Here is a 13,566-nt window from a genome sequence, read left to right as displayed (position 1 = left end):
GAAACTTACTTTGTGGCTTCCCACACTACAAGCTACTCACAGCTTTAGTACACAAGTACATAACTTATTAGTAGCTGAAATACACTCTGAAATAGGCTAATCTTTCAAAAAGTAGTTGGCTACATTACAAGTTACTATCAAAAAGTAGCTTACTACACTAAAGCTATTTAAAGAAAACATTTTCAGAATATCAGAAGTTCTGATTGCAAAATATATAATGAAATATGACATTAAACAATTGAACACATACATTTACATTAAATATAGACTAAAAACAAGAAAAGCCCCTATTTTATAAGAGTTGAATATAGTGATAAACCGCATCAATTGACTAAATATTATGCTTCAAATAAGAAGTGACTTCTGGCGAAGTCTGTTAAAGGCTGCGCAGTGGCTCAAGTCTTAACCAGTTCATTTACATGAACTGGCCAAACAAATGGACTCGCTAAATTGAAGTGGATTTCCCAATCATCATTTAAGCAAATTGGTTCTTTTTGACAGTTCATGTAAATGAACCCGTTAAAATAAACGATTCACTTATATTTAGGTGAATCGTTTATTTTAACGGGTTCATTTACATGAACTGTCTAAAATTTCAGATTCACTTAAATTATTTGGATTTTCCAGCGCTATATTTGAAAGGACAGTTTGGGTGAGAGCGTTTGATTACTCCCTCGGCTCCACTGCGGTGTTCGCAATATAATGTGATAAATGTAGCGTTTGGTGAAGCTACACTGCTGCTCTTTGGAAAATGTAGTCGGTTTCTGAAAAAGCTACACCATTTTGAAAATTGCAGAACTACTGTCACACTACTGAATAATGTAGTTAAGCCAGTGCCGCTGCTGCTTTCATTAATTTACTCCCCCAACACGGATGTTAGAGAAGAAGCATAAAACTGAATATGCTCATTGCAGATAATGCAGTTGTACAGCAAGACACAAACTACAAGGACGTAAATGCAGTAAAAATGTACCCTCATATTTTGTTGGACTGCAGATAGACCCATCGTCATCAGTGCTTCTCCTCCTCCTGAGGACAGGTGTGCTATGAAGCAGGTAAGAGTTTTTCACATCTGAAACTTGGTCTTTAATAGAAAAAGATGGACTCAAGAGGTCATTTGTCTGTACATTTTCAGGTGATGTGCAATAGAGATTATGATGCAAATTATCCATTTGGGTGGATGGTAATCCATCAGCCAAATTGTTCTTGTCTTCATCCTGCTTAAAGCCAGCAGGTCTTTGTTGCCATGTAGGAAGCTCAGGTGAGCTTGGAGAAGTGACCTGACTACCTTTGTTTACCTCCCCCTTTAGATCTTTTGCCTTAGTTTCCAAGATATATTTCATGCTCTCAGGACTGTCAGATGATGCTGCCTTAACTGGTGAGATATTGAGTGGAACGATCAAGCCGTTCCTCTTGATACTCTGAGAAGCTTTTTCAATCCCCTTATCACGATTAATAGAGCAAAGGAAATCCAAGTCCTTCTTCTGAGGTGAGGTCCTGTCACATGTTCTCTGCTTTAACTCCGAAATTGTCTGGCCACCCATTTGTTTCCTGTTCCTCTGAAGACATTCATACTGTTTTTTTGCCTGCAGCCAAAGCTGCACACGTTCTCGGCTTGGAGCACTCTTGCAGGGAAGCATGATCACCTTTTGATCACTGCCAGAGGATGGGGCTTGCTCCTTGGTAGACATTGGATCTCTAGAAGCATGGGTTGGCAAAGAGCCTGGATTTGTCATGGCAGAAAATGCAAGTTTCCAAAACTGCAAGCCCTCTTGAGACAAGTCCCCATTAAACTCCGCTAGTTCATTCGCAAGCCTGGTTTCCAATGTCAACTTGCGACCACCAACCTCCCTGAGAAAAGTGAGAATGGTTCTGGGTTTAATTTCACTTGATTATTTGGTTCAATTAGCTAAAAAAGCATATTTAAAAATGATACAACATAGGGATGCACCGATATGGAACTTCTAGGCCGATAAAATAACAAAAAAATTAAAAGCTCACTGTGGCCGATACAGATAACTAATAATTTTACCTTTTAGTTTTTTAACCCTTTAAACTGGAGCTGCTAGCGAAGTAATTAAAAACTACTCACTTTAAACAAAATAGGCATTGTTTAAAAGTTTGGCATCTGGGCCAACTCTAAACTGCTTGGTTTGGCGGATGTAACGTAACCCAGAAGTGTGTCTCTATTAACGGTGTATAAATAAAATTACTTGATGAAACTAACAGAATATGGGAAATACACTCACCTAAAGGATTATTAGGAACACCATACTAATACTGTGTTTGAACCCCTTTCACCTTCAGAACTGCCTTAATTCTATGTGGCATTGATTCAACAAGGTGCTGAAAGCATTCTTTAGAAATGCCCATATTGATAGGATAGCATCTTGCAGTTGATGGAGATTTGTGGGATGCACATCCAGGGCACGAAGCTCCCGTTCCACCACATCCCAAAGATGCTCTATTGGGTTGAGATCTGGTGACTGTGGGGGCCATTTTAGTACAGTGAACTCATTGTCATGTTCAAGAAACCAATTTGAAATGATTCGAGCTTTGTGACATGGTGCATTATCCTGCTGGAAGTAGCCATCAGAGGATGGGTACATGGTGGCCATAAAGGGATGGACATGGTCAGAAACAATGCTCAGGTAGGCCGTGGCATTTAAACGATGCCCAATTGGCACTAAGGGGCCTAAAGTGTGCCAAGAAAACATCTCCCACACCATTACACCACCACCAACAGCCTGCACAGTGGTAACAAGGCATGATGGATCCCATGTTCTCATTCTGTTTACGCCAAATTCTGACTCTACCATCTGAATGTCTCAACAGAAATCGAGACTCATCAGACCAGGCAACATTTTTCCAGTCTTCAACGGTCCAATTTTGGTGAGCTCTTGCAAATTGTAGCCTCTTTTTCCTATTTGTAGTGGAGATGAGTGGTACCCGGTGGGGTCTTCTGCTGTTGTAGCCCATCCGCCTCAAGGTTGTGCGTGTTGTGGCTTCACAAATGCTTTGCTGCATACCTCGGTTGTAACGAGTGGTTATTTCAGGCAAAGTTGCTCTTCTATCAGCTTGAATCAGTCGGCCCATTCTCCTCTGACCTCTAGCATCAACAAGGCATTTTCGCCCACAAGACTGCCGCATACTGGATGTTTTTCCCTTTTCACACCATTCTTTGTAAACCCTAGAAATGGTTGTGCGTGAAAATCCCAGTAACTGAGCAGATTGTGAAATACTCAGACCGGCCCGTCTGGCACCAACAACCATGCCACGCTCAAAATTGCTTAAATCACCTTTCTTTCCCATTCTGACATTCAGTTTGGAGTTCAGGAGATTGTCTTGACCAGGACCACACCCATAAATGCATTGAAGCAACTGCCATGTGATTGGTTGATTAGATAATTGCATTAATGAGAAATTGAACAGGTGTTCCTAATAATCCTTTAGGTGAGTGTATAGTTACTTACAGCAGATGATCCCTGTTAAAACAAGCCTCAAAACACTGTAAAATGGTGCATAGATGTAAAACTAATCATCACAGAGCGTTGAGACATGCTAACTTGACATAAAACACATCTGTCTGGTTCACACACGCTGATGCTGGAAACTGCCTGACAAAGAAAGCGGCTGCAAGCAGACAGAAATTCTCTATCAGAGAAATTCCACTATCAGAGTGACAATTGTATTTCCATTTTCCCAGTAACTGCCCATTAATATATCAGCCACTGAGTTATCGTGCACCCCTAATACAAACACAAACCTTTTGGAAAATGTATGAGGGTAGATCCATTATAAATGCAATGTTCTTACCTTGGCTTCAAGGGAGCATCTGATGGGTCACTGCAGAATGGTTCCTGGTAGGTGGCTTCTGAGAGGTCCAAATCCATCAGAGTAGCCAAGATCTCTTCCCGAGTAGGCGGACACATGAGTGGTTTGAGAATGTGAGTTCCTCCATTCTTTGAAGTCTGACCTCCATTCCTAAGCTGGGACAGTGAGTTGATGGAACGTGGGGAACTGCTTGGGGTTGCTGAATTTAAAGCATCACTGCCATCTAAGAGATCGCTACTTGGTGAAACACCATTATCAGCAAAAGAAACAGAAGTTAAGGGCAAAAAGGGCTCTGGGTCAAGCAACACATCTCTTTTTTCACAGTGAAAGTCCTGAAAGTGGCTGAGGCCATGGATTTTACCAAAAGAGCTTCCCCAATCTCTGCTAAAGATTCTTTCTGAATCAAGCAAAGGCATAGATATCTCATTTGGAAAAATTCTGACATTTTCAGAAGATGACTTGTCAAAGAGCTCTGGACTAAGAGTCCCAGACTTATTCCAGTCCTTTTCATGCTTGATGATCTCATCAGCCTCAAACAATTTTTGTGCCCTGTTCTCCGGCCCTTCAACAAGGGCACTGACTACCTCGTGACTGACGTCACTGAGGAACTTTTGAGGCAAGTTCTTGTCAGTTAGAACAAACTGGTTACCAGAATAAAGACTGGAGAACTCGGTCTGGCCAATGGCATTGATATCAAAGCTGTAATTGTTTGGGATTTCTGGGGATAAGCTATCCTCAATGGAGCAGCAGCTGTCAAAGCCAGGGTCAGACAAAAAGACAGGACTGTCATCTGATGATAGTTGGTCAAGTGTCACCAAATCATCCCGTTTACTTTGATTACTTCTGCTCTTGAACTTCAACTCTTTTGGCACTTTAGTTCTTGCAGCTCTTTGTTTCCTTGATGTTGATGAAGGGGCTGTTTTAGATTTGGCGGTTTTTAAAACATCAGTGGTTTGACCTTTCTGTGACCTCTGTCCTGCCTTCCGTTGCCTCTTCTGAAGAAGCTCCTTCAAAACAGCCAACCCAGAAGGCATTTCAGAAGTACATATTTCTTTATTCTTAGGAACTGAGGACAAAGTCAGATCTATATGAGGTTCATCTTTAACTGCACTTTTTTCAGTGAGCAAAAGAGAGGATCTTATATCCACAGGCTCCGGCAGAGATTCTACAAAATCTTTCTTTTTTGCTGGCTGTCTTCTTGATTTTATGGTTGTTTTTAAGATTGATTGTGAATGCTGTATGGTCCTGGGGCTCTCTTCCTTGCTGGAAACATCAGATTTAAATTCATAGGGATTTGGTGTGAAAGTCCCATCTTGACTCATGCTTTGCGATCTTGAATTTGATCTGCTGTATGTAATGACAGAACATGGATGTCCTACAATCTTTGTGGCAGGGGAAAGAATACTATTCAGAGACTTTTCAATAAAGGGATTGAAAGCAATGTGTGATTCTTGTGTATTTGAGGCAATGGTATTGAAGACAAAAACATCAACATCTTGATCTGACTTTTTTTCAATCTTGGTGCTTATCGTTTGAGAATCTGAACATCTGGCGATAAGATCCTCTTGGCTACTTTTTAGAGAACTGGGATGCTGGAAAGGAGTCAAGTCATCAGATGAGAAAGGAAGAGGTGCAGGGCTATCAGGAAGTGCAGCCTGCAAGTTATCACTCCCTTCAATTGACAAGGAGTTTCCAAATACTTGCTTCTTGCACCGCGTCCTTCTTTTCTGAGAGACAGAAGTGCCGTCTCCGAGAACAGTACCTTCAGTACTTTCACAATGTTTTTTTTGCCTTCTTGCACGATTACTTTTCCTTTGTAAATTCTCTGTTTTCACAGAATCATTGTCCACTGGTTTTGCGGTGGTCTTAGCCCGTCTTTTTGGGCTGTTAACAGAAACCATTTTAGCCCTGGATGTCCTGCTTCTGTCCTGAAGGCCTTTTCTGTATGGATTTGCAGCCATTACCTGATAGGGTGAACCAAGACATGGGTCATTATGGGGGTTTATGAGATGATCATTTGAATTTGATTTCAATAAGGGGTCGGTAGGGGACCAACATCGAGGTGGAGTTGAATCTGAAGGACTGGGGGCTCTTTCGGACAAATAACCCAACTCCACCATCACATCTGAATACTCTGTACAGTAGTCATCAGTGAAATCATTATAACAAGGCCATGGAGTGGGTAACTTGGGTAAAGTTAATGCTGCTTTAACCCTCTTTGTCCTTTTGGTCTGACTGGCTTGTGGACATCTGGATTTTGGGGAGGTGATGGCCCTCTTTGATGTTGGGTTGACCTTGGCTTTTCGTTTAGGGCATTTCTTTACTTTTGGCTCAGCCAGTGGGTACTTCACTGCTGTAGACTCTGGCACTTTGGGCCAGAATTCTTTGAGAGGAGCCAGCTTTTTGTACTCAGCAAGCTTTTCTGGAGTTAAAACTGTGTGAGGTTCATCAGCTTTAATTTTAGCAATCTTTACCAGCATGTTTTTCTGACCTTTGAATCTGTTGATGATTATATATTTGATGATAATTGGAGGCTCTTTTTTAGACAGCTTCCTCTTTTTTTGGCTTAAGACAGTGTTGTCTTTAAGGCCTTCAAGATGCACCGAAGCTTGTTTGAAAGAATGAGAACTTAAACGATCTCCATCTTCACTGTCATGACTCATTTTTCTTTTTGTCCGTAAGGTGTATTTGCTACCTGGCAAACTGGACACCTTGGTGCAAGAGACTTTGGTAGGGATATCCGTGAGCTCATCCTCTACAGAGCTCTCAATAAAACTTTTAATAGTTGGTGGATCTAAAGTGTCCATGTCAACCTTTCTATCTGTTTCTTTCTGGATGAGAGAGCCTGGAGTGACACAAGGAAGTGGCGTGGCTTCCTCTTTCATTGGAGCTGGGGTCCTTACAGGACTTACCCTTTTTAGACATAATGTAGATTTCTTTTTGGTCAACTTTAACCTTGACCGTTGCTGCTCAGGGTGATCTAAGTTACAGCAGGCATCCCCAGTCTTGCTCACGACCTGTTTTTTGATAGGTCTGGAAAGGCAGTTAGAGAGGATAACGCTGGGGAAAAATTTGTAGTGTGCCTCCTGCTGAGCCACAATGGTCCTATCAGTTTTATTTTCTTGGTAGTCCTCATACCTTATTTTCAGTTCCCCGACGTCACCCTCTTTACTGCCGTGTCCTGTCTCAGCCTCCTGAGGGGCCATAGGTTTGCTCTCTTCTATAGGACTTCTTATTACCAGACTTCTGCAGTCTTTGGGACTTGGCTCAATCTCAGTCTTGATGGGACTGTTCATCAGCTCGGAGTAACATACTGAGAAGCTACTGTGATTCTCCAAGATGGATAAAGGGTTCTTTTCCACATTTTTCATACTGCTATATTTCTTTCTGCTCTGGGAAAGTTTAGAGTTTCCAAATATCAAGCCATCAGAATCAGTCTGGTTAAGGCCAGTGGCTTGGTTTTCACCAATGCACAAAGGGTGCACACCAATTTTGTCAGTACCAATTTGGGATATATTTGCCATATTGCAAGGGATTGGGTGTTTAACAGGCGGAATATAAGGAATGTCTTTATTAACTCTTAATCCAGCTGAATATTCATTTGCCTCTTGACTTTTAAAATGCTTATCCGATGAATCCTCAATAGCGGGTCTTCGCTCAGGACATTTGTACTTGAGGACAATTTTAGCAGAGGATGGTGGCTCCAAAAGATCAGCTTCATTTGGAAACACATTTCTGCTACCAAGGAACTTTTCTGTTGCTGTTAGAGATGAATGTGTCCGAGATCCTTTATCTGTCAGTGATGAATCTACAGAAAAATTAAAAAGTATGTAAACATATACTGTATACAAGCATCAACAGTAATCATACTTTTCAATCTAAACTTAATTTTAGTCTTCATTAAACTGCTGCTTACCACTGTTCTCATCAGCTGCCCCATCTAACTGTGGAATGGACAGATCGGCAAGTAGGGCACTACTTCCCCTCCAGTCCATCTCCTCATCTGAAGATGCCTGCTGATCTTCACTAGAGCTTTCGCTTGCTTCTTTCATACATAATCTGTGCAGGGAGGTGAGATTATATAAATTATTAAAATCATGACTCACACAGGCACGGTTATCTCTCAGCTGTGGATTTACTTAGCTACAGTTTGGGGATAAATCGGTCCCCAGAATTTATTTATTTATATATATATATATATATATCTCATTTTTTTTATATATATATATCCTAAAATGCAAAAAGTATTTTTTTTTTTTTAGGTGTAGGGTTTAGGTTAGGGTATGTAAACAAACAAACAAACAACAGAAGTCTATGGCAGTGTTTCAAACCTTTTTTGCCGTATGTACTCCCACACGTACTTAAAGAGTTCCCCCTAGCTAAGAATCACTAGTCTATGATATGCCCCCATTTAGACAGCCAAGTTAACATTTGGTCCAGCCAAAAAATATTCTGAATGCCAGTTAAAAAAAGGGTTCATAAATTGTGTTTGCTGCTCAAATGAATATTTCTGACTAACTACATAAAGCAAACAGGAATTGTAAAACAGTCCATTCTAAAAATCTTTTGGCAGAGTTTTCCACCTTTGCCTGGTGGAGTGTTCTGGCATGTCATTGTCCCATCTTTGTGACATGATTATACTGAGCTCCGCCTCTTCTTTCTCCAGCTCAGGCCCTGCCTCCTCATCATCACTGTTATAGTTCCAGCTAGCACTACCAGACAGCTGCTGCTGGGACGCTGCTCTGGACCTGTCGGCTCTAAACCCTTCATCAGCCAACGCCTCAAGCAGATCCACCATGGCCTGGTCTTGACTGTTGTCTGTTAACAAAATGTTGAAAATAAAATCAATCTGAAAATATAATCAAAACTAGTTTCACGGTTCGTAATATCTTCTGACTAATGAATTTCAAGAACTAAGGATTTTTTTAAATAATTTTGAAGAGATTGCCCTCACAAAGAACAACTTCTAGCTAATGAAATATTATAGGGCTGAGTATAATTAGATTCACTACAGACATTTCCATTATTTAAGATTTCATAAATTGTATCCATGACTTTTCCAGGCCTGGAAATTACAATTTTAGATGTGATGTTAGTTAGCGGTGATAGTTGCAGTACCGAGTATTGCTGATTGGTTGGATCTCTGAGAGGGAGGGAGGAAGGTCTGACTGTTTTCCAAAAGACTCAAAATGGCCTCTTCATCAACAACTGCCACTTCGGCATCTTTGCCACCAGGCCTTTTTGCGTCTGTACAGAGAAAAGAAAAAACACGTAATCAGACTTTATTAATAAAGACAATTAATTTCATAACTACAAAACACAGACAGTCTGGGGGAAAGCCGCTGTGTGCAGTTGTCTTATGTATTTTTTTTTTGGCAGGCACACTGCAAAAATCCTTTACTGAACTCATTAATTTCCAGTAAACATATCTAAACATCCTTAAAATAAGATACATTTACTTGAGAAGCAATACTGAATAAGACTATAAGACTTGTTTTCAGAGAATATATCTTGAATAAAAATGACTTTTCCTTTTAAATAGTTTTTTCATCTTTAAAACGTTGCTGTTAGTGATTAATGTGTCCAGAATCCTTGGGCTAGGGCTGTTAGTCACCCTATTTAGTGAAACTAAAAAGGAGGGCTTGGCTGAGGCACAGGAAGCACATTAACATCAGTTAAAGAAATAGCTTTCTCAAAAAGTAAAATTTTATAATCATTTAATCACCCTCTTGTTCCAAACCGGTGTTCTTCCGTAGAACACAAAAGGAGATGTTATGCAGTATGTTAGTCTTAGGCCACGTCCATACTAATACATTCTAGTTTGAAAACGCATATTTTTATCAACATTTTGGCCTTCTGTCCACACTGAAGACCAAAGTATGCTTAGGTCAGACAGGACGCGTGATGCAAATTTCGCCAACAGCAGTGCGGGCAAGCCGATTTTTCTAACCGCGCGTGTTTGAATGCGCACAACGCGCATTGAGTTATTTGCAATAATTAGTGGGTCCACAAGGTAGCAACACTCACATATGAGCTGTTGCGGTCACGAAGCGCTGAGATGTAATTGCCGCTAAACATCAGGAGATGAAGGTAAAAACAACAACAGTGGATGTGCATGTCAATAGTGCATTTGTGGGGAGGTCTGGAGTTCTGTTTCATTTCTCCTGATCACCAGAGGTAGTGCTTAAACACTAGTGGCTCATCGCAGCACCAGCTAGATAGGTCAAGAGCATATACCAACAAAGTCACGTAGTCACAACTGAGCTTTGAGGATAATAGACATTAGCTCGGCGTTCAGTCTCTTTCTCACTTGATAGAGATAGGTCGTTATTCTTTGTGCAATTCTGCTCTGTAAAGTACAGCTTACAAGAGCAGCAAAGTATTATCCACCCAAGCTGTGACAGCACACACCTAAGCCTTTTGGATGACTTTGTCGTGTTTAGTGAATTTTTGTATTTCATTGGATATATTTTTACAACCTGTCGGTAACACTTTGTGCTTCTCAGTGCTATCTGGTGGCTAGTGTTTACCATGCTGATAATAGGCGGTCCCCCTCTCATTTAGTTATCTTAATCTCTTTACGGATTTTTGTGATACGCTGTGCTCCTCGGTGGAATCCGACTGCCAGTTATCGGAGTTGGATATATTTTTTCATTTTTCTGCGAGCGTTCTTTCGGTTCTATCCAGGGGTGTTTTGTTACCGAAGTGATCATGGCTCACGGTCCTATAGCCACTTGCTTCCCACTGACATGTAAGCTGTGTCCTAATACTCTTGACCTGAAGACGGCCATCTTGTCGGTCCATCCTGTTTGGGAATTCAGCATTTGAGAGAAGCTATCAGGGACCCATGATTGCACTGTAGTCTTTTGCCTATGTCAGAGAGGCGACTCCGTCTCACGGAGTTAAACCCTAATTCGATGGTGAAACTCTGAGAATCTGAGTTACCACCACCACGCAGACTCGGAAACATTGTACGTCTGCAGCAGTTGGTGCCCCCATCTAAGAAAATGGCAAATTCACAGAGCGATCGTATGGAGGAGAATTCACTTTCTAAGACAGTTGCCATCCTTTCTTGAGATGTCAGAGTTAAAACGTCTCCTTCAATCACTACAGCCTGTGGTGCCTGCTATTCCTGTAACTATTACACAGGAGGATGAGGATAGTTCAAGTAAAGGAATTGGGGAAGAACCTCTTAACTCCCCTTTTCTTTCACGTCATTCTGACTTGGAAGTGCTCTCTAAAAGTGCTACGGACTCTTTTTTTTTTTTTCATACGGATGAAGTGGATGTCGCTGTGCAACCTTCCCCCCTGGATGTTCATTCTGGTCTTTCAGCTGATGGGTGTTCTAGTGGGGATTCAGTTCAGTCATCAGGACAGGCTCCGTACTCTTTGGATGACACTGCCATGTGACCCGTAAACTAGATACTCTTACCACCACGCATCTAGCAGCCCGCCGCAAAGTGTGGCTTGCTCAGGTTAAATTGCCTGAGGATTGTAAGAAAAATCTGTGCGACCTCACAATCGTTCCTCGGTACCTCTTTGGGCCTAACGTTCCAGAACTAATGGAAAAGAGTGGTGAAATTGTCTGAGGCCACTCGCCAACTGACACAGGTGCAGCACAATCATGCCATTAAAGTGTACAACGCCAGAACAATGCTTCCGCCAACATCCTAATCAACAGTCACAGGAGCCACAGGGCCCACAGAGGCCTAGTGCTGCTGACGATGCTCAAGGTTTTCAACCTCTACATCTACAGTTACCAGGGGGACCACGGCAGCACCCATTCCCCCACTGCCACTAAATGTTGCACCCATAAAGCATGAAGTGCTTGGGCCAGTGGTCAATCGTTTTTCAATGCAACACCAACAGTACTGGAGAAGCACAACATTAGATCCCTGGGTTTTGTCTACCCTAAGCAGGGGGTATGCTCTACAGTTTCAACGGCGGCCCACTAAGTTCTCAAGGATTGTCCCTACAGTGGTCAGGGATGCAGTTCGTTCAGTGGCGCTCTCTCAGGAACACCTATTTTCTAGTTTGGAAAAAAGACAGTGTTTTTTGTCCAATTATCGATTAAAGGTGTCTAAACTTGTTCATGAAAACTACGAGCAACTGACGTTCTTCAGTCTGTCATGAGGGAGGATTGGTTTATGAGCGTCAACTTGAAGGATGCACACTTTCATGTTCTGATTGCACCTCAGCACAGGAAGTTTCTTCAATTAAATTTTAAATACCAAGGTCCTACCATTCGGTCTGTCTCTGGCCCCTTGTTTTTTCACAAGGTGCAAGAGTGCAACTCTGTATCCTCTATGGTCCAGAGGAATGTGGATCCTGCCTTATTTGGACAGCTGGCTGCTTTGTGCCCCCACAAGGCATCAAGCTGTCCGCAACACCAGACTGCTTTTGGAGCATGTGCAGAAACTGAGTCTCACTGGAAACAAGAAAGATTTGCCTGATTCCAGTGCAATCGATAATTTTCATTGGAACGATTCTGGACTCTCATGTAACGTCTGCCACTCGGTCACATGCTCGGGCAGACAATATTCTGCAGCTCCTTGCTCTTTTCCAGCTGGGAATGATGTTGCAATACAGAGTGTTACTACAGCTTATGAGGATGCTGACTGCTGCCACTTCTGTGATTAGACTGGGCTTGCTCCAACTCAGGCCTCTCCAGCGGTGCAACAACAGTTTGTGGTTGAACCCTGCATGTTGCAGATATCGTGGGTTGGATCCTACATACTGTGAGATTCCAAGAGGTTTTAATTTTTGCAACATCTTTTTAATGCAGGCAAGGGCAGCTTCCACATAAAAAGTATCCATTGCGGCCATTTCTGTGCATCACGTACCAGTTAATGGTTCTTCTCTTGGATCCCATAATCTCATTTGTAGTTTTTTAATGGGTGTGAGATGTTTAAGGCCAGCCCACATCCCCCATTTTCCTGTGTGGGATTTACCACTTGTGCTTGATTTTCTCTGTTCCATGCCTTTGCAGACTGCTGACCTTAAGTGGGTATCTTTCAAAACTGCTTTTCTGTTGGCCATCGCTTCCACTAAGCGAGTCAGTGAGTTACATGTACTGTCTGTTAGTGAATTATGCATGCATTGTTTGCCAGGTGATTTTGGCATTGTAGAACTTTTCTTCTTAAAGGGGTCATATAATGGTACATGCACTTTTTCAAGTTGATTGTACTGAAATGTGTGTTGGCTGTGCCTGTACACAACCATCCTATTATGATAAAAATCCATCCAGTGTTTTTGTTTTACTCTCCTTATATATTTTCCCCTGCCTCAAATCGAGCCGTTCGACCGTGTGATGTCACACGGTCGGACGCCCCTCCCAGGATTGTTGATTGACAGCAGTGTTTCAACACAGACCCGCCCTTGCTCGTGAGCGAGCTGTCAATCACAGTCCGTCATCATTGTTGATACACTGGAGCAGAATGGCGCCTAAGCGATTGTGGTGTTCTGTTCTTCGGTGTAATAACGAACACAGCAGTCATTTTGATGTTCCTAAATCTGAACCGCTGAAGACGCAGTGGCTGAGTTTTGTTTACGATGGGAATATTCCCCACGAGCAACGTCAATGCGTTCATGTTTGCGCGAATCATTTTTCACCGGACTGCTTTATAAACGAGGGTCAGTATAAAGCTGGTTTTGCTAAGAAGCTGCTGCTGAAAAAAGATTCGGTACCAACTATTTATATTCCCTCTGCACCTCCAGAAGAAGTGTAACGTT

At 42.0% G+C, this 13,566-nt stretch overlaps 1 protein-coding gene across 1 annotated transcript in view; it reads right to left on the bottom strand.

The window, feature by feature from the left end:
* The window catches only part of rev3l (REV3 like, DNA directed polymerase zeta catalytic subunit), a 94,163-nt gene that overhangs the window by 25,708 nt on the left and 54,889 nt on the right, over positions 1-13,566 (bottom strand). The window contains exons 11-15 of the mRNA XM_052095249.1: positions 8,953-9,081; positions 8,418-8,652; positions 7,751-7,893; positions 3,817-7,642; positions 974-1,851 (exon numbers count right to left, since the gene is read on the bottom strand). Of these exons, the coding sequence (XP_051951209.1) occupies positions 974-1,851; positions 3,817-7,642; positions 7,751-7,893; positions 8,418-8,652; positions 8,953-9,081 (5,211 nt within the window). The remainder of the gene's footprint in view (positions 1-973; positions 1,852-3,816; positions 7,643-7,750; positions 7,894-8,417; positions 8,653-8,952; positions 9,082-13,566) is intronic.

This window comes from Xyrauchen texanus, chromosome 28 (genome assembly GCF_025860055.1).
Source record: "Xyrauchen texanus isolate HMW12.3.18 chromosome 28, RBS_HiC_50CHRs, whole genome shotgun sequence".
Taxonomy (NCBI): Eukaryota; Metazoa; Chordata; class Actinopteri; order Cypriniformes; family Catostomidae; genus Xyrauchen; species Xyrauchen texanus.
This window is presented reverse-complemented; position numbering and strand designations above follow the sequence as displayed.